This window comes from Dermacentor silvarum, chromosome 6 (assembly GCF_013339745.2).
Source record: "Dermacentor silvarum isolate Dsil-2018 chromosome 6, BIME_Dsil_1.4, whole genome shotgun sequence".
NCBI classification, from domain to species: Eukaryota; Metazoa; Arthropoda; class Arachnida; order Ixodida; family Ixodidae; genus Dermacentor; species Dermacentor silvarum.
In genome coordinates this window covers 179,413,312-179,438,645 of record NC_051159.1, presented here as the reverse complement: position 1 = coordinate 179,438,645, position 25,334 = coordinate 179,413,312, and the positions used below count along the sequence as shown (strand labels likewise).

The following is a 25,334-nucleotide window of genomic DNA, read 5'->3' as shown; positions in this document are numbered from 1 at the left end:
CCGGACATCCTAAGTTATTTCTTTTATTTCTCTTTTCGTGAATTTTAAATCGGGCGAAGCCCAGGAAGTGGTTGTCTTCGTGCGTCCGTCGAGCTTGCCTCCGCTCACCCTTGCCACTCGCTCAGCGATATCACAAGTCAGATCGCGCTCGGTCACCTGCTTCGATTGTCGTGTCAAGTATGAAGATGGGAAAGATAAGACAGATAAGTTTGATCAGGCGTGCAAGGAATGGAACCCGCAGGAAACCAGGCCAACAGAGCATTAGACGAAGATTGCTAAATCGCGGCATCGCATGTCTTGTGTGGCTGTGTGGTGTTCTAACAGCGGGATTTCCAGTTCTGCCAAGTTGTTCAGGTTTTCTAATGACCACAGGTAAGCACAAGTATTTCACTCTATTTTCTGAGCAGGTATTCATTTTGCATGAGTAAACCAGTTCTGTGCAAGCCTGAGTGGATTGACAAAAGAGCAGTGTCGCTTAACTCATTCGTCATGACGGCAGCCCATCTGCTGCCGGTGAAATACTTGTAATGAAGGGCTTGAGTGCGTGTTTTTTGGGCTATACATTTTGTTCAGTCTTTGTCGACATGCACAGCCAAGGTTAAAAAAAAAAAAACAGAAAAGAAAGAAAGACGCAGCGGTGGTGGTTAATAATTTTCGCAATGGTTTCGATCTTCTGGAATCTATGTTCGCTCATTGTGTACAGATTTCTGTTGTGAATGAAAATTGCATTCGCAGATTGACACTTTCGCACTGCGTGGAGGTCAGTCTTTTTCCAATACGAAATGTGTGAATAAAATGAAAACGTTTAGCTCTTACTTGTCTTAAATTTTGGCTGACTGCGAAATTGGCAAGCTTTAGTTGATACACTTCACAACACACGAACAAAATTAACGAATGGTGGTGCCAGGAAGTTATTTTCTTTATGCTAGCGCCCCTTTATCTGTGGACTAGAGGTGCTATTCTCCACACGCATGACGGCTGCACGGCCGCCATTATCCGCCATCTTGGCTGTCTCATCAGCTGTCCAGAGGTTACCTGGTTTGAAATTTGTGCCGGGAAACGGTAGTTTTGCAAAATGCAATTTTGCGTTTTCATCAGGATAAGGAAACGTGACGTGGAGCTGCAAATTTTATCGACTAATACTTTTTTTGTGATCCTTGGCACCTGTATTGCGACTTTAGCGCTTTAAAAATAAAGTGGGCGGTAGCGTGCAGATGCCCGTGCAATGCATCTGCAATTTCGCGAATATGTGGTGGTGTTCCAAGATAGCCAGCATGTCAGCTTGTTTATTGGCTGAAGGAATATCCCGTGAAGAGCGTCACAATTAAGGAAGGGCAGTTTCGTAAACGTCAATTTGACGTTGCGCTGCCCCACCATTGTAGACATTTTCCGCCATAATGTGTGGTGTGACGAGCCGCGCGAATTATGGTAATGAGCGGCCATATGCAATGTCGGTCGAGAGGCACGCGTATCGCCGCATTTTCCCTGTCATTTGAGACCATGAAAATCTTTTGTTCACAACGCGTGCTCATAGCATGTGAATCGCTATCGGGTGGTGTTGGCATTTGTGTTTTGAGCCATCATTTTTATTAAAAACACGTTTATCTGAAATAATATTGGTTGAAAGTAGCAAGCTTTCTGCGACATTTTGCAATTTTCACTACTGCGTTGGTATTGTAATCAATATTAATGACTTTTCGCGTCATCAAAGGTTATGACAACGGTGACTTTTTAATTTCTAAAAAGAAATGTACGCAAGGGACGCCTTGAAGTTTCCTCTCACGGTGCGAGTAAGCAGCGAAATGCACAAGAGATGGCAGTGCGGGCGCTTGCGTCGCGCAAGCGGATACCTGTGGCGCGTGCAACGCTATCGATGATATTCGGTCGCGCTGAGTCACTTGCGTTTCACGAGATAGCGATAACGCGGCCTAGAGCGTGCGCTGATCATCACTGGCAGGTCGCGTATGTAGGCTCAAGGTAGAAAGCAAGCGCGTGGGCGCCAATATACGATGACTCATTGCTTTTCCCGAGGACACGCATCCTAGCTAATGAAGCAGACGAGCGAGAAACGATTTTGATGGAATAATCGTACGCTTTGAGCTAGCTGCTTTATTTTTGCTGCGGAGGAAAACTGTTTTCCTTTATCAAGAATGCTAGGTTCAATGCCTACATTAGTTTCTTAGGCGGAACGTCAAAGTTACGTCACGTTACGAAAGTAAATTGGGGCTATCGGCGCCGTTTCTAAGCGTCACGCCTACGTCACGCCTCGAAGAAAATGTCGGAATGTCCAGAATAGTCTTAGTTGAACCGTAGCCCTAAACTTAGCCGCAAATTAGGAATTTCCAAGCGACTACTTTCACGAAACGAGGAAATGTAACATTTTAACAGCGAATATTGGTAGTTAAAGGTTTGCTGTATAAGTATTTCTCATTATATAATTGCTTGGCGCTGGTGTGTACGAGCGATGCCCCAATGATGTAACAGATGAATAGAAACTTGCAAGGTAGACGCGGCAGAAAGACAGCGCTTCCTAAACGCGGTAAAGCCCCTATATTTATAAAAGTAGCGCCATTCTTAGATCTTGCCGCCACCGCGCTCACCCCGGCACTTCCTCCTCGCCAAGGTATATATATATAAGTAACTGGTAGCGTAGCTTCCATAGAAGCCCACATGTCAAGACAATGGAGGCTCGTTGCAACCGTCGCCATCTACGTATCGGGAGGACACCAGCAAGCAAAAAACTAAAAAAAAAAATAAATAAAAATAAAAGTGACGTAACAACCGGAAATGGTAGTGACGTCAAGATCTTAGGCTGCTTGGCGCGAATGTGAATTTCTTCAGCGGGGACGTGCGGGGACGCGCGCTATCACGGAGAGCGAACGCACTCAATCTCCCACGTGCAAGCAAGGAAGCGGAAAGCCAGCGCCGGAGGGAGCAGGGGGGGGGGGGGGGGGCACTTCTCTGCCAACAACCGCGCTCGTCGCTCGTCCGCACAGTTACGGTGGCTAGATGGGTAGGTGTGCCGACCGAGCGTAGTTCACCACTTCTCCGCATCATGACGCAAAATTGGCGCTGCGGACAGTAGAAAGGTTCAGCGGCGCGCAACGGTGGCTGCGCTGTGTAGACGAGCTGCGTGTCTGATAGTATCGCTTGCCTCTGATTGTATCTTTGAAGTGCGCGTTATAATACCGTTCTGAGCAGTGTAGGCCAAGCCAGAATGAGGAACTTGTTGTTGTCGTCTAGTCAGAAAAAACGAAATGATGAAGTAAATTTTCTAGCTTGGCGATTGGTCACATTTATTGGTACAAATGCGGCGCTCCAGCCCATTGCATTAAATATGTAGATGCATTTCTTTCCATGCATAACACAATACTGCAGTGGTTTTATACGGTATATGGAAACGTGTTTACGTGAAATTTAGTAATTTCTTATGTTTCAATTTCGAGAAATCTAGCTATTATGTTTATTGCTGCCTCAGTTACGGTATTTAAGTTGTTACGAGACGAATTGTGTTGGTAAGTGCACATGGTTCACTGTTTGGTTCCAATAAAATAAAGCAATACGTCTTGGGCTACATTCAAGAATATATTTAAAATACAAGAAACGCTCTCATAACTTTAGTCAGCAGATGCACCAACATAAATAGCCTAGCGCGCCAGCAACGTCTCAACGTTGGTCCACCACATCATAACATTATTCACAGCACACGCCTCCGCTTCAGGTGATTCCTCTTCTCCCTGTTGCTTTCGCGCCCCATGTTCTTGTCCTTGACAAGAAAGTAAAGGAGCATAATTGAATAGAATTTCACAACATCTTTTGTTAGCTCTTTCTTGTGCCGCTCACAGCCGATCATATTTGGAGGATTCAGCTGCAGAAAGGATGCAAAGTCGGCGATACTGTTCCTTCGTAACTCATATTTAAACTGAAGCACAGCTTGAAGGCGTTTTCGAGCGATGCTACCAGTTTTTTAGTGCTTCAGAAGGGAGCAACAGCCCTGACCTACTCATTCTGTTGAATTCAGTAATGTCCCTGAGCAATCGCAGCACTTGGTTCTTTGCAGGAACTTTCTTGCTACATAGCCTGCTATATAGAATATAAGCATCGAGTCACTTTTCTTTTCCCTGTAGCAGCGCAGCGCTGCTCGATGTCGCAGGCGCTGAGCACCTCATGTGCGGCTTGCAAATTTCCAATGTCGAGGAGCTCATCGACGTACGCTTTTCGGTGTACGGCTTGCTCATAAACTTCGCCGATACTGAGCAAGCTACTGAGCAGCCCGGGGCGAACATTTCCGCTCACAAATTTAGAGCCCGACTTGCAGTTTGGAGCGAAGCAGTAGGTCTCCTTGGTGGTCTTCTTTGGTGGAGCAACGCCGCCGCTAATCTCGCCGGTCATCTTTCCTACCTGGAACATTCCACATCGCTTAGGAACTTACAAACAGTACGAGAGATGCGGAGCTCTTCACCTTTGAAACTGACACGAACAGATGACATACAACTATTTCAATACGGGCTTTATTTTTTTTGCTCGCCGCCAGTCCGCCAGCCCCCTGTAGCAGACGACGCGCACCGCTGAACCTTTCTACTGTCCGCAGCGCCAATTTTGCGTCATGATGCGGAGAAGCGGTGAACTACGCTCCAGAAGCGGCGGTCGGCACACCTACCCATCTAGCCACCGTAGCACAGTCTCTTATCTCTCCCACGCGCAAGCAAGGAAGCGGTAAGCCAGCGCCGGAGGGAGCGGGGGGGGGGGGGGGGGGGGGGGGGCGCACTTCTACGCTGCCAACAACCGCGATCGTCGCTCGCTCGCACCGTCTCTTATCTCCACACGGCTCTGACCTTTATGCGCTCAGTTTCCGTTGAAGCGATAGACCGCACGTACAGTCAACCACAAAAGTTTGCGGACCACGCGAGCGCGTGCCAGACTGCCTATCCGCGCCACCTAGCGATACGCCACCTAGCGGCGACAGGGGCGCTCTCCCGGATATGAGCCCTCTTGGTACTCGCCTGCCTGTTAATTTTTTATTCCCGTGCATGACATTGTTAGTTCGTTGTGTTGACGCAGAGCGCTGTCTGCGATAAGACCGCCACATATCTGGCTTGATAGCAGTATCGGAGCAATCACTGCAACCTTTGTCGACTAGTGTGCCAGTGGGTAGATAAGTTTCACGAAGCGCTGCGACGATTTTTTTTACGCGCACTTTGGTTGGCAGCATCTTGGTCCAATGAGTGTTGCTGCTTCTGCGTCTTGAGAGAAAGGGTAGGGAGGTGTTTCACTGTCATCAAAAATAAAGAAAAAGCGGATGCATAGAACATTTTCTTTCACACATAGGCGCATCTTCGCATCAGTCGCTGAAAACGTAGTAGACTTGCTTCAGGCCACGTGGTGATTGCCTATTTGGAATGATGCCGCTGCGTGTTCCACTTGATGAAAGAAGGCACATTGTGCGTTTATTTATAGAGGGAATACCTCAGCGCGAAATCTGCCGCCGAACCAACAGGAGCCGGACTGCCGTGAATAGGATTATTCAAGCTTTCCGCGACGATGACAGATTCACAGATATGGAGCGCAGTGGGCGTCCAAGGGCCACGACTGAGGAAGAGGACTGCCTGATTACGGCCGCCATCGTGGCTGATCCTTTTCAAAGTGCAGAGGATATCCGAGAAGCGTTCTCGCTCGCGGTATCGTCTGAGACTGTAAGAAGAAGGCTGAGTGAGCTTGGCCTGCAGTCTTTCTTAGCAGCACAGAAGCCCTGCCTCTCAGACAGCCAGCTACAAGAACGACTCATGTTCGCTACAGCAATGAAAGATTGGACAACAGAGAAATGGGGCGATGTCATCTTTAGCGACGAGTCAACTTTTTCCACGCGCTGGGACCAACGGAAGCGGGTTTGGTGTCCACTAAACTGCAGGTGTGTTTACAGTGTATTGGCAGTTAATTCACGAAGCTAATTCTGCATCACAACATGTTTCACGTAAAATGAGCTTTTGGACATTACGAGATTTTTCTGTAGTGGTATTATGTTGAAAACATTAACGATTGTTTCATAGTACTACTTACTCTGAAGCTAATTAAAAGCTGCCAGTGGGTCTTTCAGTACTATCTAATGATGTTTGCACGTTTTCTATTGCAACTCTATAACAGCATTACAAAGTTCATACGCAAGAGGAATCACAACATTTTTAGACGCGCCGCTGGAACCCAATTGTATGCTATTTCTTGCAGATATCTGCCTAATTACACACAGAGTGTTCTATCCAGTGGACGGTGTTCCGTGAGCGTGTGGGGAGCAATCAGCAAAGATGGCCTTGGTCCCCTTGTGCATCTGAAAGGGCCCTTCACTGCGTCACGGTACTGCGACGTCATCACTAGACACCTCGTTCCGTATGCGCTGGACGGTCCCTTCAGCGACGGCTGCTATTTTTTTCAACACGACCGCAGCCCGATCCATAAAGCACGTATCGTCCAGTCATTGCTAGAAGAACATGCTGTTTGCCAGCTTGAGGGGCCTCCATGTGGCGCCGACTTGAATCCCATAGAAAATGTCTGGGGCATGTTGAAGAAACGGCTGTCCACACGAGCCAACCGTGGCCGCACGGCCGATACGCTGTGGCAAGCGATCGCACAAGAATGGGAAAGCCTGCGTGGTCGACCGGAGATTACTGAATCTTTGTACGAGTCGATGCCCACACGCATCAATAAAGTGCTAGAAAACGGCGGACATTTCACTTCCTACTAGATCATTGAGAGACCTAAGTTTCATGACACTTCTGTAAATGTCTTGTGAATAAATTCATCCCCTTCAGACACGAATTATGATGCACTGTCTGCAAATGCGTCAAATGCGCATGGCATTATTTCAAGACGCTCACTATTACATTCCAAGAAAGAAGACGAAGCAATGTGCTGTTTTGTGCGAGTTTCAGTTAAAAAAATTAATTAGCGTATAACTCATTATCTAATTATTCTGAAATCCGTCAGCTTCAATGCTTGCATAAAAAGAATCAACTATTAGGCCCGAAACGCATGCACACTTGCTTTTTCGGTTGTATTCGTGTCGACCGGAGAAAAAAAATACTCTTGACGTTGGTCTTGGAACGCGGCACGTCGAACGATTGTCTAACATGGTAGTGTCTCCAGCAAAGTGATCATCTGCAGCAATACGCAGGACAATGAAGTTAACTGACCGCTAGTTGTCCCATCAGGAAGCGGACACAAATGTGCACACTGAGTTTTAGGTCATTTGAAGAAACACGTGGCGTGGGACGCGCCTCCGAATTTCGAGTCCCCAAACGAGGACGCCGTGTCGCAAAGGGTTATAAAAAGAGTCATCGCGCCCGATTATTTCTTATTTTTCTAAATGTAACCACTATAGCAGCGCGGTGGTTCGGGCTTTGCGCAGCAAAACCTGGGCGCAGGCGATCAAATCCCGGCCGCTACTGTCACTTAGCGATGGGGGAGGAACGGAAAAATTCTGCCTACTGACTAAGCATCTGTGTCCCATGGCTGCCTCACCGCTCACTCACGCACTCACGAAAAAAAAAAAAAAAACAGCGTGGCTACGCGAAAATAGAACTGATAACAGCCGAAGAATACGCTGTCTGATTACTTGTACTGATATTCTGCTCTCAAAATATAAGCAAGTAGCCCTGGCTAACAAAGAGCGCGTCACGTTGAAAGAGATAGGTAGAAAATATTTGCGCACAGTGCGAAAATAGACAGGCCATAGATTTAAGGAGGGATGCGTCTTCAACGTAGCGCTGCTGTCGATCGCTGGTGACGTAGCGGAAGTGTCGCGAAGAGGCTCTTGGCCACGCGCTCGCGTGGTCCGCAAACTTTTGTGGTTGACTGTACCTTCGCCGCTGCGGCGTATCCGCTTGCTGCCAGAGTTTTGACGGTCGTTGTCTGCAGTCATTCAGTGTGATCTATTCATGTTTGTTTGTGCGCGCTCACACCACGCTTGTTCATTTAGTTAGTAATAGTCGGGCCACATTTTCCAACGCACGCTACTCATGCAATGCTGCCCAGATCGCCAGTGCAGCGCTACAGATGTGTCCCTTCGCACGCGCTGCCCACGGGAAGCGCTTCTCATCAACACCACCGTTTCACACGCGCCTTCTCGTGGTCATCGAGTGTCTCGTCATGTCGGTCTACTTACGCCGCAGCACACCTCCTTACTTAATCAGCTCATGTTTACTACAATTCATATTGCTACCAAAGCCGCTCACCTTACTTACATTGCTGTGTTGCTATCGCATTCATTGCTTCGCCCTTAGGGCGAAACTGTGACATTTTTTTCTTTCCAGCGCGCTCCGATCGCCATTATCAGACCTGTGCGACAATACGAATCGCGTTGCTGCTTCCAAAACGGCATTATTAAGGCCAGTTACTGACTGACGAAGCAAAATCGCGCCTCAAAAACTGCTCCGCAGGGCGCGATCGAAGTTTTCCGCGGATTTCCTCTGGCCCGGTATTTTGTAGCGATGCCTTTCCGATGCTAATGCCTTTTCGCGCTTGGTCAGCGGTCAGTGACGGTCCGCTGACGTTATCAACGGGATCAGCCGGCCGTGAGCGGTGGATGATAAGACTAGTATAGAATAAAGCATAATCGCTACAAAATACCCGCCCTGGGCCGCTATTTTGTAGCGATGCCTTTAAAGTAATAATGCCTTTTCGCGCTTATCGCGCTTTGTCAGTGGTCAGAGCGACGGTCCGCTCACGATATCAACGTTGATAACGCGAGCGGACCGTCGCTCTGACCACTGACAAAGCGCGATAAGCGCGAAAAGGCATTATGACATTAAAGGCATATCGCTACAAAATAGCGACCCTGGTAGCGCGTTAGCTGTCGTCTGCTACGGCAGGTCCAACGTAGGCGGCGCCACTGTCGAGATCGCGCCTCAATGACCGTGATAGTCATGGTACCATATTATGACGTGATGGCCGCGCCGAGTGCGACAGTGGAACGGAGGAGGAGGGAAGTGGTTGGCGCTAGTTTTAATATCGCGGGGCTTTAGTATCGGCATGGGACCGAGTGTCCCTAAGGAGGTATAGAGAGTTTCCGGTTATGTATCCAACTTCACCGGCCGCTTCTGGGCAGGCTGGACACGCTGAACATATGATATATCCGTGAACGGCACGTCATCGCCACCAACGCAAGTGCTCTTGCGAAATAAGCGGAGCAAAAGGCCGCCAAAGTATCACAGTGCTGTAGGACTTGAAGAGCGGAGCAGAACACGAAGACAGCAGTCGAGTTGCAATGCAAGAGAAGGCAGAACCAGGCGTCAAACGGCTTGCAGAAAAGGAGACAGCCATAAGGCCGCGAGGAAAGCAGGAGTTGAAAGGTAGCCTCGTCGTATCGACATGTTGAAGAAGCGAAGCTCCGACAAACAGCAGAAAGGGACGCTGCGAGAGTTGCAGGGCAAAGGCACGCCGCTGTGTTGACATTGGGTGCTAGCGATGCCTGTGTGTAAGGATGAAGAGAAAGTATACGTAGTACGTGCAGCGTGAGGCAGGTGCACGTAATTTCATGCACGGAATAGCTGTTTTCTTTTTCTCGACGCATTGGCTACTTCGCAGCAGCGGAAACCACTATAGCGTGAGGAAGGAGGAAGAAAACTTGAACGTGGACGTCTTCAATTTGTAGAAGAAGAAGATCGAGCAAGGTGAGCCGGGCTGTCTGTCGGCTTTTATTGCTGTCGCAGGTGTGTTAGATCTGCTGTTTTCCGAAAGTTATTTTACCCAATACGCTATTGGGAATGCACTGGGGTTGTGAATCATACCAATCACGTCCTTCCTGAATGATTCTTATGCTTAATGCTTAGTTGATATGATAATGTCACGCGTATATGATAAAGATTCTTCTTCCATTGGTCGGTATTGTTCGAAGCCACTGCTATAATACTACAGGTATAGCACGAGCGAGAAATGATATAAAAGTAGACAAATATGAATTCGCTGCATAATTGGAACAGGGGTCATGATCCCGCCAGCGAGATAGAACGAACAAGACCAGATTGAACAGGAAGAGTAGTAGACAGGGCGCTTACTTATCTTTCTGGTTCGTCTTCTTTTTGCAGGTGTTTCCCCTTATACGATACCACGTTCACTTCTGCATACACTGTAGGGAACGCTCAATAATAGAACACACCTGTTCTTATTGTAAATTCGACTGGTTCTGTACCACGCTCCAACTCGGTTTGCAGCAATGCGGAGCCCTCTCGAGGTTGCCATCGGAGTAGCCACGTGATGGTTTTTCTGTCGGATCTCGGCCATGCTCCCAGGTTGATGGTGGAAGCACCTCTGAGCGCTCGGAGCTGGAGCGCGGCGCTCAGAATGAACCAGTTGAATGTGTTCCGACAGTTCGATTTCAACCAGCCGAATGTAAACTGAACCGCGAGAACGCTCTAGAGCCCTAGAAAGCGACCAGTCAAATGTACCATTATTATGGATACCTTGTCGGCCCTTCTGTATTTTCCCGGTTTCCCCAGTGGTCTCTGATCCGATACCAAGTATTGTGTCGTACTTAAAGATTAGGTTCTGGGAGCTGAGGAAGCAGATGTCTGCCAGACCGTGGCACATCGTGTTCAGCTGTCATGCTTTGACCTTGGCTCTGTTTTTGCTTCCCTTTTCACAAGGCTTCGTCATGGGAGGTAGCTGCTATCAGTTCCTACACTTCAGAGACCGACCCAGCATCCAGACGATGGCCAGCGTCTGTTTTGTGAGTGCCACAAGCAAAGATTTTCTTATTTTTTCGGCCTAATAGAGACTGTTGAATAGGGACTACCAAACGGGTAGTAGACACATAAAATGATCGTTTACTTTCAAATTATCAAGTGTGCGTGAAACAGATTACACGCGAAATGGGACGACACGCGTGCATACAAGTCGTGTTTGACACATGTCGAACCACGTATCGAATACTACAGACAGAGGGCGACACCCGTTTATTTTCGTGTACGTAGTAGCTTAAATACCATGTTATCTAACTTGCCGATAGGCATGTCATTTTTAAGCCAAGTGATTCTTATACCACGTTATACAGACGTGTGTGCGCGAAACTAAAATGAATGAATAAATAGTGGGGTTTAACATCCCGAAACTGCTCATTAGGTTATGAGTGACGCCTCAGTGGAGGACTCCGCATTAATTTTGACCACGTGGGGTTTCTTAATGTGCGCAAAGTTCACAAACGTTGTTGTCATTCGCGCCCAATTGAATTGCGGCTGGAATCGAAAACAGGATACCATGTTCCCAAGCAGAGCAACATAGTTGCCCATCGCGGCAGGTAACTGGAATATGAAGTCTCTGTGCGAAAACAACTCTGCCTCCCAAATCTCTTGGAAGTGGTGTACTGTCAGACGAATCGCAAATCGCCAACAGTTTCACCGCCTCACCACCCTCATATTTCTCGAGGTGTGAAAAGGTGAATTAGGCAAAGTTTCCGAAGTTCAACTGCCCATAATGACAGGGTGCTCTAAACCACACCGTAATGATGACATCAGCTGCTGTATACGCGGCACCAAAAGTGTGTGACAGTAATATTTGTTTTACTTCATTCGTTTTTGAGAAGGGCAAGCATGAAATTAAAAAGATTAGGCTCGTGGTATAGTTGTGTAACGTAATAGGTACAGTACAGGTCCAGCAGAACACGCATGAAACACGCATGACGACCGAAAAGTCGGAGACGCGGCAAAGTGGATAAGCGCCGTGTTTTATATCGTCATGCATGACCTGGTTCTACTGTACTGTACATAATGCGAGCATGAAGGATTAAAAAAAAAAGAAAAAAAAACCCCGGTCAGCTCTGGAAGTCTGCTGGCGCAGTGTTCATAGCTATCTGTAACTCGCCTGTAATGTTCTTGAGGAGCACCTCAGTCAAGGAAATAAGGGACAGACAGTTTAATATTAACCATGCATGTGGCTCATCATGGTGATTCTGGAACGGTTGTCAACCAAAGACAACTATATATATATATATATATATATATATATATATATATATATATATCATCATCATCATCAGCCTATATTTATGTCCACTGCAGGACGAAGGCCTCTCCCTGTGATCTCCAATTACCCCTGTCTTGCGCTTGCGTATTCCAACTTGCGCCTGCGAATTTCCTAACCTCATCATCCCACCTGACTTTCTGCCGTCCTCGACTGCGCTTCCCTTCTCTTGGTATCCATTCTGTAACCCTAATGGTCCACCGGTTATCCATCCTACGCATTACATGGCCTGCCCAGCTCCATTTCTTCCGCTTAATGTATATATATATATATATATATATATATATATATATATATATATATATACAGGTTTTTTCAGCGAATACTTTCAAAAATTATTAAAGATTGCCTGTGGCACATGAGGCCATTCGAGTTCATGAGCTGGTCTACTCGAAGAGGCGGACATTATTACTTGCACAAGAAATTGCAATGCACAATCGAATAATTAACAAAAATGCACTAATTAAGTTTTAACTAATTACCTGATGGCCCATATTGCAATTTACAAATTGTAGCCGTAGAATTCGCAAGGCGGATCCACTTGGAAATAATTCTCAGGATGACACCAGTTTCGAGATATTAATTCCCGAACTTTGCGAAGAAATGCATTGGAGTTCCAGTTAATTTTGTGCTTCAATGCATAAAGCGACGTTTTGTTAAGAAAATAACTGGAACGCCAATGCATTTCTTCGCAAAGTTCGGGAATTAATATCTCGAAACTGGTGTCATCCTGAGAATTATTTCCAAGTGGATCCGCCTTGCCAACTCCACGGCTACAATTTGTACATTGCAATATGGGCCATCAGGTAATTAGTTAAAAACTTAATTAGTGAATTGTTAATTATTCGATTATGCATTGCAATTTTTTGTGCAAGTAATGTCCGCCTCTTTGAGTAGACCAGCTCATTAACTAGAATGGGGCTATCTGCCACAGGCAACCTTAAATAAATTTTGAGTGTTGCTGAAACACCCTATATATATATATATATATATATATATATATATATATATATGCTTGGGGTCGATACGCATATAATTATTACTACCTCGACAAAAATATCACCGTTTGGCCATAAGGGTGAAGCAATGAATGGGATAGCAACATGTTAGAATAATACGTAGCTGTAGTGGCAGTATGACTTCAAGTAAACGTAAGCGGACTAACTAAAAACGAGCTGTAGTGCTAGGGGCCATATATTTGAATCCTGCCATCGGACAATTTCATTTATGTTTATTAATTAAAGCCGAGGTTTTTCTTAGCGACTGTATGACCACTTTTCCGTGTCGGGTATGTTTCAAGCCTCTTTCCTGGGCCGATCCCGAAGGTAATTCACAACCGCGGCAATAAAGTTACATAATTTTCAGGTTTGAGCTCTGTTATTATTTCGCACTTATATTACACTAATATTGAAACAGATTCAATTGTGCTGTTGTGTTTTATTATCCATGCTATTACACTAATCTCGAAACAGTGTCCATTGTCGCTTTTTGTTATATGGCTGTAATTTTGAAACTGCCCACCTGCTTGGACCCAAGGGTCTGCAGTATGTGATAAGTAATATATATATATATATATTTATTTATACGAACCCACATGACGGCTAAAGTTCGCTTTGTGTGTCCTTGTAATCGATATCGCAATAAAAACGACTACCTGCAAAACACATATCTTTCTTACGTGGTGCATCATCATTGTATTAAATAATATATCGCCTTATTTCTGTTCAGATGTCTTGCCCACTTTATGGAGGTAAGACGCGTTTGCTACGGCAAGGTTGCAATGTGTTGATCTGGGCATGTTGTAATTATGAATCTAGGGTAGCTATGTGCTAAAATGAATCCATATGCACACATGAACAACAACAAAAAAGTGAGTAGAACATAAACAGAGCGCTCTGTCTATGGTCTAGTGCTTTTTCTGTTGTTTTTCTTTTGTCCGCGTGTGAATATGCTGCGCTGAAACTATCATGAATCCGGAAAGGTGGTACACCCCTTCATTGCGACCTCGCTCTTCACCTTGCCCTAAAAAAAAAAAGGCATATGAAGGAGATCAAGATAGCTCATAAAAATAGACACAACACAGTGAGGTTGCTTGCTACAATAACAATTGGTTGTTCGTAGAAATGCCACGCATGACCCGGATACAAGCTATCGAAGGACATTGCACAATCTTAGCAGGCACAGATTTTTTGAGCTCAATTATCTCCTGAAGATTGCTTCAATAAATAAGCGAATCGTAAATGGTAAGTCTACAATTCGCTGCAGTATAAATATCTAATCCAAACTCGTGCCATAGGACGCAGGACAAATAATTGATAGCAGCAACAATAGTGCTGCGTCGAGCCTCATTTTCGTTGCCTTTGGTCTTTTGGCTCTAGTATACGTGCTTCAATATGAATCCGAAATTAAGAAGCCTGATGTCATAAATGAGAAAAAAGCAACTGTCCCCCGTTCTTCAAAGGAATTTTTTGACCAAGTTGAAAGTCCATAAATAACAAAAAAGACATTTCTCGCAATGAAAATTGCCCACATCAATGATAAATGTCTACCGTGCCACAGTGATGCTGAGAAACGCGCTTTAATGCTACTCGTCGGTTTGTCGTGGTGGGTCAGTACTTACGGGCTCTTCTCTCCGAACCCGATGTCGCAGGCAATGAACAGTATACATCTCGTCGCGGTGCTGTACACGGCCATGAGCGCTGATGACGCCATCGTCATGCTCAAGCTGAACGGCATCGAGTCGACAGTCACGGGTATGCACGTACTCCGCAGCAAGTACTACGTAGTGCTTATCGATAGACGAAGTCTCACTTGAGAGATGGGTACTTGTACAGCAAGGATGCGGTAAGGAAGGGCCCATAACTCATACTTATGCCACTGTCATGGACGTCCTTCGCGTTGTTCGCGCATGTGTGCTTACAGTAGCATTTGATCACTTGAATAAACAGAACAGCGCAAATTATAGCAAGGCGCACAGAAAGAAAACGCAACAAGCGTTGACTTGCAAGTAGATTGCATTTCGCAGGAACATTGAGCTGGAGTTGCTTTTATTTGCATCCAGCTCACTGGCACACGTGCGAGGTTTTCCGAATTTACTCTAATCACTCTTGTTCAGAAATAAATTTATTTGCGAGTTAAGTGCTTGTTACTTCATGTTTTCCTGTACTGTGTTACTTCGCGCTGTTCCGAGAGTTCGAAAACTCCTAATTAGCGATTCTATACTGCAAGTCTGGACCAGCCCTTGAACTTAAGAGGAAATAAAAAAGAAATGGTGTTACGTACAAGTGCTGGACAATCAAACGGCGCAAATCGCTATGTGCATTCGAGATAGGTTTTGATACTCGCGTTCGCGCTACTCTGCCTCAGTATTACGTGTCTCAATCATTTCGATGAATCTCGTTTCAGAGCTTCACATCGCAGGGGGATCACGCTTTGTCCTTTATTACATAACAATATTTGCTGACTTGTTTCTTATCATCGGCATCGAAGATGTGAGTAGAACTGTTTGCTGTAACACACTAATGCTTCGTACTAGTTCTCAGCTTGGGTTTCAGATGACTCTTACCTTTTTTCCCACTAAGTACAGTGAAACAGTAAGGAATAGACGCAGCTTTTAAAAATATACGAGTGAACTTTTAGCTCGAAATGTTTTTGTTCTGCATTTGGTTGTCACAAAATACAAGGTCACATCGAAAGAGGAAGAGAAAGTCCAATTGTTTCCAGCACGCCTCATGCTCTGTGACGTTCTTGCAGAGGATGGGTTACACAAGAGACATTAGAAGAAAGCACTCATAGTGAAAACGTTAACTGGTAGGAATAAACTTGGATTCATGCATAAGCAGATCTAATTTACAGAAGTTTTGTGATCTGAAAGGTGCGAAATGTGATACACTGCGATCAACTTCCTTTTATTATAACATGTTTACAGACAATTTGGCTGATAGCTGAGATCATGGCCGATATGGGCCGCGATATATTATAGCGATGCCTTCTGCTCGATTCTATGCCACTCTTATCATCCATCGTTCACGGCGGGCGAGTCCCATTGATAACACGGGTGGAGCGTCGCTCTGGCTACTCACGAAACGCGAAAAACGCGAAAATAAATAGCACCAGAATAGGCATCGCTAATTGAGACGCGCGTACACTCGAGATCAGCCACGCGCAAGTAAAACAAACACAAGGACCATAAGGCCGTAGACCGCGGGCACTGGCAAAAAAATTGATTCTACAAATGGGCTCGTGATTTGAGATAAGATAAATATAAGTTGACGCTGTTATTGCGTGTATGCTATGTTGCTCTTTTCATTTAGCGCTGTGGGTAGTGAGCCTTGTCTAGTGGTGTAGTGCATATTTAAGACATAACGCTTACTGTATAATCCCAGATAAGCCTTCTTCCTTCCATTGCCGCTCTACTATAGACACAAACCGATATGAGGTGGCCATTGACATTACGGTTTTGTTTCTTTGTTTTTGTTGTTTGGATTTCCGTTGTGATACAAAATTCTCCCAAAGTACTGAAGTGCACCCTCATGAGTATGGGGAACGCCACCTTTTACTGACAGATGTCGCTGATAAGTAAGGTGTCATCATCTAATACTTATACGATCTACGACTGATCGCATGACAGCGCACCAGGATGCGTTCCTTTAGAGATGTCATCATCATCATCATCATCATCATCATCATCATCATCATCATCATCATCATCATCATCATCATCCAATTTATGGCCGCTACAGGATAAAGACCCCTCTTAGTTAACTCCAATTATCCCTAGCTTCAGCTGGCCCCATCTTATGCATGCAAATTCCCCAACTTCATCGCACCACCTAATTACATGACGTCCTTGACTGCGCTTCCCTTCTCTTCGCACCCATTCTGTAACTATATCAGCCACCCTTTATCTGCCCTACGGATTACATGGCCAGCCCAGCTCCATTTCATTTTCTTAGTATCAACTGGAATATCAGCTATACCCCGTTTACACCTTAACCCACACAGCTGTCTTCTTCTGGAAACATGAAAATACACAATAAAGAGATTTATGAAAATATAAGTGCATGAATACGAATAAGTACACATGTGGCCAGTTTCGGGTTTTGCGGATATTTAATCCCAAACACGCTACATCTCCGATGCGTTTTGGTGGTCACGGAATGCGCTTTCCGTTAGGGCGTTCGTTCACCGACCGAACTCCAACCGATCACTGATGGTTCATGCGCTTCACGTCGCGCAACAAACAGATACACAGTCAATGAGTTGATAAGGATAAGGTGTGATGAGGGGTTATATTGGTCTTACCACGGTTGATAATGATTCGACGTTGATGGATAAGGTGATAAAGAGCGATAAGGGCTTATAATGGTCGCATCAATTCTGATAAGACTATTAAACACCGATAAGATTTAAGGGTCAAATCAAGTCCGATAAGGTTGATGAGAACCGTTAAGAGTTGATAAGGGTCGGATCATGTCCAGTAAGGTTGGCGGGGACAGATAAGGATTGATAAGCCTTGGATCAATTGCGATAAAGTTGATACCGACCGATAAGGGTTGATAAGGCTCGGATCGAGTCCGATAAGGTTAACAACCGATAAGGGTTGACGATAGTCGGATTTAGTCCGATAATGATGATAACGACCGATAAGAGCTTATACTGGTCGGATCAAGTTTCATAACATTAATAGTGGCACCGGGCTGCATGGAGTTGAGCAAGCGGCACAATGCTTATCTATACTTAGACAACTCCCAGAGAAGTTTCTGCGTGAATGTGTTTATTTCTTCAAAATTTCAATAGCCTTCGTAATCAGTGGCGCAACGGATGCTCAGCGCAAAATTGACGGGTTTCATATCCCTGTTTGAGGTCTAATATGCACGTTTTTTTCTCCTCGTCTTGCAGAACTGTAGGCTGGGAATGCTGACCTTCATATGGTGGAACTCATTTCGAATTTTCCTCGAAGTCCTCACCATCGTGGGTGTGGGATTATGGAAAGGCACCAGCGAAAACGTTAGTATATCTGCATCCTCGCGCTTCACGTGAACCGACGAAGTCGACAGATCAGCATTTCTGCGTTTAGCTGTATTTTATGCACGTTTTCTTGTCGTTGACAAGACTGTGAAGTTAAAAAGTTTAAGCAATACGCTACGTCAGCCAGCGATTCACCTTTCGCGTCGAGAGGATTATGAGCTTTGCCGAATAAGCGTTGTTATAAGTCTGTATGGCCTTCAGTGCTGTCCGCATGGGTCTCGCGTGAAGCCTTAAAATATCAGCATGAAACCGTCTGACCTGTAGGATCCCTCATGATCGATAATTTATGAGGATTTGGCAGTGGTCGCGTATAGTGGCAGTCGAACACCGTGTTGCATTCACTGACGCGTCCTGCATTCGGAACGCGAAAAGTACTTTTCTCGGTAACCGATGTCCCTACGATGTTGGTCGTTGCTATGAACAAGTTAACGCTCCAACATTGACGTCCGCGGACATTCTAATGGGCAATAAAATTACTACAACCTTTCTTCCCCCCTCCATAAGACTTTGCATTTTCCTAAATGGAGACGCTTTTCGCTTTGCTTTGCAATCTCGAGACTGCGTGCCACAACATTGCTCCCAGACGCTGTACCCAGCATTGTAGATGATCATATCTCCTGTCAGCAATGGTGGCGGTGTTTGAGTGGTAATTTACCGTTTTACAGTTCACTCTCATAATGTCCTTCCTGTCCTGCCTGGGTCTGACACTTCTCGTTCAGGTAAGCAAAGAAGTTGCATTTCTTTACCTTGAACCATCGATAATATACCGATGCAATAGTTACACCATAATTCCGTATAAATAAGAAAGTCTTGTTGATTGATTCGCTGAACAAATGTTTTGTGGATGGTAAAGAGTTGACGTGACCTTTAGGATCATCTTGTTTCCCTCAAACCCTCATAATATAGTATACAGGGTGTCCCAATGCACCAAGATTTAAAAATATGCAAATGCCACGTAGCTGGACAGAACCAAGGTAATATTTTTGCCGTCGCTTGGCGTTGATCAGCTTAATTCTTGCATTCCGTCTAATTACATACCAAGTCTTAATTAACTTCTCAAATATTGTATTTAGATAAAAAAAATTCAATGAGAGAATTGCAGAGCAACATGAAAAACTCCCGATACAGCTTTCTGTTCGTCGATACGTGCTACATAAAAGTATTTTTCCGAGCGTGAAAGAAGCCTGCGAATACACGCAAAGTGCTTCGAGTGACAATTTTGCGAGTATTCGCGGGCTTCCTTCACGTTCGGAAAAGCACTTCTATGTAGCACGTCTTGAGGAACAGAAAGCTGTATCAGGAGTTTTTCATAATGCTCTAAAATTTTCTCATTTACACTTTTCATCTAATTATAAATTTTGAGAAGGTGAAAAGTAATTAGGACTAATTATATGATTAAGCGGAATGCAAAAAAAAATTATCTGAGTATCTCTAAGCGACGGTAAACACCTTGGTTCTGCCCAGCTACGTGGCATTTGCATATTTTAAATCTGGGTGCATGCTAGTTGGGACACCCTGTATACAGACGACAGCAAACTGCTGTCGCTAATCAAACGTTGAAGAAAGCTACATAAATATCTTTAAGAGGGTAACTGCAAAAAAGACCGCTCCAGCTTTGCGCACAATATGTTAGTTCTATTACGGAGACTTCTGAATGCACCTCAAGCACCCAAAAGTCTGTTTAGATATTTAGTCGCAGTTATCGGAAATTTGTTGTCGCACTAGGAAGTGCCACAACTGCTTTCTGTAGCTTGTCCAGTCCTGAAAACAATTAGGTTGCTTGCGTAGCGATACCTCATTGCTGGAGAAGCTCCCGCGCAAAAATTTGTTGATCGTGTATAAATTTTGCTTACAGTAGCGATACTTAAGGCGTATTGTGTGGCAGAAGAATGTATGGTTTTGTTTGTCACATACTGCGCAGGTATTATTTTTTTTGTCTGTGAAACTGTGACACGTGCTACGTTAACTGCAAATCACACGAGATAAAATTTTACAAGGTGAATTTTCCATGGGGCACAACGTGGGTACGACGTGATACAGCTTGTTCTGCAAAGAAGTGAGCTATCTGAAATAACACTCTGCACAGCACATGTAAATGAAGATATATTTTACGACCTTTTTCAAAGCGATTTAAGTGCGGATATGTGCGATGCACCAATGTAAAGAAACATCGCAGTGGAAAGTAAACGTTTTAGTTGCGCGATGTTGACTTAGAGTTTGCAGTGGTTTGTGAAACGTCTTTTCTGATGCTTCTTATGTGTCGTGTACCTGTTGGACGTGCCTAATCATGAAAAAGCTTCCTTGCTATCGCTAGGTACACTGTGTGCTTTCTTTGGTTATTGTCCTTTTGTCTGAAGCCCTGCCTGTGTCATGTGTTTGAGAACTCAGAAAAAGAATATCGCGAGAACTGCCGCAGAGGTGTGCACCGAAATCTAAGAGGGGGCAGTCGTCATCGGTGGGGCGAAGCTTATTTCACAGCAAATCCCTCTAACGTATCTAAGTAAATCCTGTATAATTCTCTATAATTTCCTATAATTGGGGTTAGGTTAGGTTAGATTAGGTTTGGTTGGGTAAAGTTAGGCTAGGTTACCAAACGTTACCTAATTATAATTAGAGGGATTTAGAGATCCTTTATTTAGAGGTGTTAGAGAGTTTTGCTCTGAAATGAGCTTTACCTTCATGTTGTCGAGTGCATGCAAGATGGCATCACGATATGGCACCGCAGCAAACACACAGGCGCGTCGTAATTTTGCCTTGCTAGCGCAAGTTCGTCAACGTGCACCTGACCATGTCACGACAAGCAAGTGCGCATGCATCAGCGGCACCGTGTGCGGCTGACACCCGAACTTGGTGTAGCATGGCCTTTCGATCGCGTTTTATGCGAATATTTTCTAAGCTTAAAAACAAAGGCAGCTAAACTCACTCTGTCCTCACCTCGAATTGACATGTTTGCTTAATTGTCACTCACATTTCACATAAAAGAAATTCATTTTTTTCCCCGAACTGCATCATTGGCTGCCTGGTTTCTGCAGACCTTAGGTGCCCAATTTTTCAGTAGGAGCTCGCTTTCCCGATGGTGAGGCGAACATACGACGGTGATCATCTTGTCTGGTCAAAACAGAGATGAACGAAGTGCTTTAGTGATCGGTGCGGGCCGAACACTACGATATTGCGGCGAAATTTGCACGAAAGCAAAGTAGAGGTAAACACTATTTTTTTTTAACATTGTGCGAAGAAAAACGCCAGCCAGTTAGTGTGAGTAACGATGGTTTAGCTTCATACTTTCATATTACAGTTCAGTTTAGAATCAAAGAACTGAAAGCAGTGGTAAGCGACTGCCTTAAGGAAATCAGCTCACGAAGCGCGAGGCGGCGCTTTGAAAACTGGCGCGCTGCTCTAGTCTGCATGCGCCCTGCTTTCGAGTGGACGCTCCAGCTTGCGTGTTCCGGCGCCATTGCTTCGTGGGAAAGAGCGCACATGTTGCAGATGCGGGGACAAGCAAACTGCTCGGCAAGGATGCCACCGAAGGAAAAGAGAATCGCACAGGCTGTTCGGCGCGGTCCCCTTCCCGTGCTCTTCATTCCTGCTCGAACCATTGCCAACTGTCCCGCCTTATTGAATTGCGTGTTACTTCTGAGAGTGGCACTTTCTTGCACACATGCACAGACGCAGTCTCACTGTTCCGAGTAATAATAATAATAATAATAATAATAATAATAATAATAATAATAATAATAATAATAATAATAATAATAATAATAATAATAATAATAATAATAATAATAATAATAATAATAATAATAAACATCTTTGCATCCCCGATGCTTTGAAAAAGCGCTTTACACGTATAGGTGCTCGAGATTACACTTATAGTGGCGTCTTCGCAAAGTTCTTGCAGTACATCGTACGGACCTTGCAGCCCATCTAAATAGACAAATTGCGAGTTGTCTTATATAGGTATAAATGGTGCTGGCCTGAAAAAAAAAATAGACGCATATTTTATTTTTGAACCAAACTAGGCTACCGCAGATGCTATGGCCGTTGAGTGCCATCGAAACACTGAAAGTCGTCCCTAATAGGTTTGCAATTATATGGCATTGGAGCATGTGTCACCCATGAAAGAAGAGTACATTGAATCTCGGCAGCAGACGCGCGGCGGATTTCGGTGACAAACGCGGCCCGGAACCGTCAGCCCAGGTAGTGGAGAAGCGCGACGCTTCAACTGCCTGCCAGCTCGAAACCTTCACGCACGCCACAAAGCTCTCGCGCGTCAGCACGAGTAATCTCGAAGAGCTGGTCGGTGTTCGGCGACCCTTTTCGAAGAAAGTCCGAACCCTAAAATGGACGAAAGAGCCAAAGAAAACTATCCACTTTAACACTAGAGCAACGGTTCACAAAATTGGTTTATTAAAGGGATGATGCACTTGACTGCGTATATCTGAATGTTTGGCGCAGTGAGGATACTTTGGTAGCGTTTGTTGTTTCGTTGCGTGATTCCATAGAGAACAGAGCAGGTGACAGCTGCATCTGTAGCGGTAGTACCGATAGTACGAATGCGCCGACTTGTTTTGTGTGTGCGATCCTGTGTTGAGCCAGTTCTGCGATAACATGTCGTCAGAAAGAAATGCTAGGCATTTCCTCGCTGCTATACCAGGTGTTTTTATTGCGATAGCAATTATATGGACACTCAAAAGCAGATTTCTGCCGTCGGCGTCGCCGTCGCCGTCGCCGTGAGGTTCCGTATGACGTCAATGAAGATTAAATCATCGCCGCGCGCCGAACGCTGTATGTGCGAGTGAAAGGGCGCGAGGGACGCGCTCTTTCGCGGGGAGTGAACGCACGGCGGAGAACAAACGCGCGTTCTGCTCTGTGCTCCCTTAAGGGCTGCAGAAGTAGGCGTCTCTTTCCTCCTTTACAATCACCATATATGTAGAGCAAACGCGCCTTCTTCCGATGCGCGAGAGGCCGTGGGGGAGGGGGGGGGGAGGGAAGGGAGGCGACGTTTAGCTGCGGCACCAAGTGCCTATTTATATCAGAGGCTCCGGCAACAGTCACCAACGCCGCGCGCATTTTTAGCGAACGCGGGCAAAACGCCGACGGCGTCGACAACAGTTCTGCGTGTTGCCGGTGCTGCTGCATGTCCAAGTTTATACAGCTGATAAAGCTAATATCATTACTCCGTATAGCTCTCTACCAATTTGCTATCGCAATTGATGCTTCGCCTTTCAGGTGAAACTGCGACAACTTTTTTTTTTCTTTAGCCGCACCAAAGCTTAAACGTTGCCTGTGGTAGATAGCAGAATTCTAACCTTTGAACTAAATTACTCGATGATGGCGGCCATTACTTCTGTGAAAAATATAAATGCTTAATTCAATAATTAAGCTAAATAACTTTCTAAATAACTACTTTAAGGTGCATATTTCATTTCCCCAATCGCAGCCGGTGAGTTCGCAATGCCTATTCACTTGTACGAAATTCTTAGGACTATGCCAGTTTCGAAATATTAAGCTTCAATGTGTCCGGCGATATGGACTGGCGTTCAAGCTACTTTTGTGCTTCAATGCATAAAGCAGCTTGTTCATAAAAAAGCAAGTAGAACAACAGCGCATCTTCACCGCAGTTTAGACAGCGCATAACTCGAAACCGGTGCCATCATCAGAATTCATGCTAAGTCGATATACCTTGCATACTCACTAGCTACAAATCGTAGGTTGAAATACGTGCCGTAAGGTAAATACTTAAAAAGGGAATTAATGTAATTATGTTAATTGTTGCATTAAGCATTTTGATTTCTCGAAGAAGTAATAGCCACCTCATCAAGTAAATTAGCTCAAGGTTTAGACATGTCCTATGCAACATAGGCAATTTTTGGAAACTTAATGCAGCAAAAAAAAAAGAGGAAAAAAGAACACGTTATTTATTGCGCCCATCGTTGAATGTCCCCTTTTTTTCTCTGATGACTGCACAGTTACCACGTGGACTTCTTTCAATTGACCAGATTCTACGCAACTGTTGCTGCGCGCGCTCTATCTTTAGCTAAAGGCCATGACACCGTGCGCCTATCTTTGCTTCCTTCACGTTCGTTCACTTAATTCGCGTTAGCTCGCCTCTTTCAAATTGGTTCCCAGTCGAGGTTGGTGACAAAGCGAAAGGGCTTCATATTCCGCGCATTGATTGCCTGCTTCGTTCCTTCTCGGAACCGTTCGCTGCGCGCAGGGATTCTTCACGCGTCGCGTGTTCCACTACAGCTCGCTGGTGCGTCCCGGCGTGCGCATACACGCGCACGGCGAGATGATGCCCAGCGCCATGGCCCTGGTCGAGCCTGGACCCACTGTCGGCCACGTGGGAGGTAAGGAGGGCGATGAGGAGTCGACCGAGACGAAGACCGCGCACAGGACGTCCGAGAGCCGCAACGTGACCGACAGCACCAAGCGAGAGCCCGGCCCGAACGGTGGCGAGCAGTCCTCCACTATCATCAAGAAGAGTCCTCCAGAATGAAGCCACGGGACCGAACATAAAATACGTCACTCGCGCTGCTTTGCTCGGTTTTGGTGCTCTCGGCATTTACTGCGCCATACGCGATTTATTACACGGCCCGGTACCTCAGCGGCAGCCTACGTCGAGGCGAGAAAACGGCTTGGCAACGGAACCTTAGGCCCTTTGTCCCTGGATGCGAATGGCAAGCCCGCGCTTACATTCACCTAGAAAAGCGGATCGGGCTGAGTCAACCCGTGTCGTGCATACGGGATGACACAGTCCGACACGACGCTCGCTCAGTCCGACTGGCTAGCGCTCACGAGGGCCATGATGGTGTAGGGGCTGAGCTAATTATAGCACAAACGAAATTATATTTCTCCAATGTGACGTAACGGACACTATATAAATGCGCTATGGCTGTAGCCTCCTCAGCTCTGCTGTAGATGCGTGAACGGGAAAGAGAAGCCTAAACGTAGCACAAGCGAGATGCTATTTCTTCAATGTGGATTCCCGGACACAATATAAATAGACCATCGCTGTAGCCTCCTTGGCTCTGCCATAGGTGAGTGAACGGGATATCCATAAGCTTTTCACCGTGTGCGTGGCGATTCAACGTAACAAGTATTGTGATCTCATCGCAAGCCACCGGGAAACGGCTAGAATACGTGAGACACCAAGTCCGCGAACTATCAATTAGCCCACCATGTCTAGAACGCGTCAGCGCCCAAGTTCTCACTTCTGTAGCAAATATGAGGCGCTATAACGTAAAGCTATTCGAAACTGTTTCTATTCCATTTCTGCAATCAGCCCTCCAGGATTC

General features: G+C 45.5%; 1 protein-coding gene across 3 annotated transcripts; it reads left to right on the top strand.

The window, feature by feature from the left end:
• Window positions 1-25,334, top strand: LOC119457079 (uncharacterized). Of its 3 annotated transcripts, none has more exons than XM_049669892.1 (7): window positions 1-372; window positions 10,635-10,717; window positions 14,657-14,759; window positions 15,412-15,497; window positions 17,908-18,015; window positions 18,702-18,755; window positions 24,254-25,334. In XM_049669892.1, the coding sequence occupies exons 1-7, from the start codon at window positions 180-182 to the stop codon at window positions 24,533-24,535; spliced, it is 909 nt and encodes a 302-aa protein (XP_049525849.1). In that variant the 5' UTR covers window positions 1-179; the 3' UTR covers window positions 24,536-25,334. The 3 variants fall into 3 exon arrangements, with proteins under 3 accessions (XP_049525849.1, XP_049525850.1, XP_049525851.1); XM_049669894.1 differs by lacking the exon at window positions 1-372 and adding an exon at window positions 9,066-9,662; XM_049669893.1 differs by lacking the exons at window positions 14,657-14,759; window positions 15,412-15,497.

What these genes read in the sequence shown, in the direction of transcription:
- LOC119457079 (XM_049669892.1), top strand. Translation starts at nt 180, where the DNA reads ATGAAGATGGGAAAGATAAGACAGATAAGTTTGATCAGGCGTGCAAGG. An exon ending in CATCGAGTCGACAGTCACGG is followed by an intron (nt 14,760 to 15,411) that starts GTATGCACGTAC and finishes ATCTCGTTTCAG; the next exon opens with AGCTTCACATCGCAGGGGGA. An exon ending in GGAAAGGCACCAGCGAAAAC is followed by an intron (nt 18,016 to 18,701) that starts GTTAGTATATCT and finishes ACCGTTTTACAG; the next exon opens with TTCACTCTCATAATGTCCTT.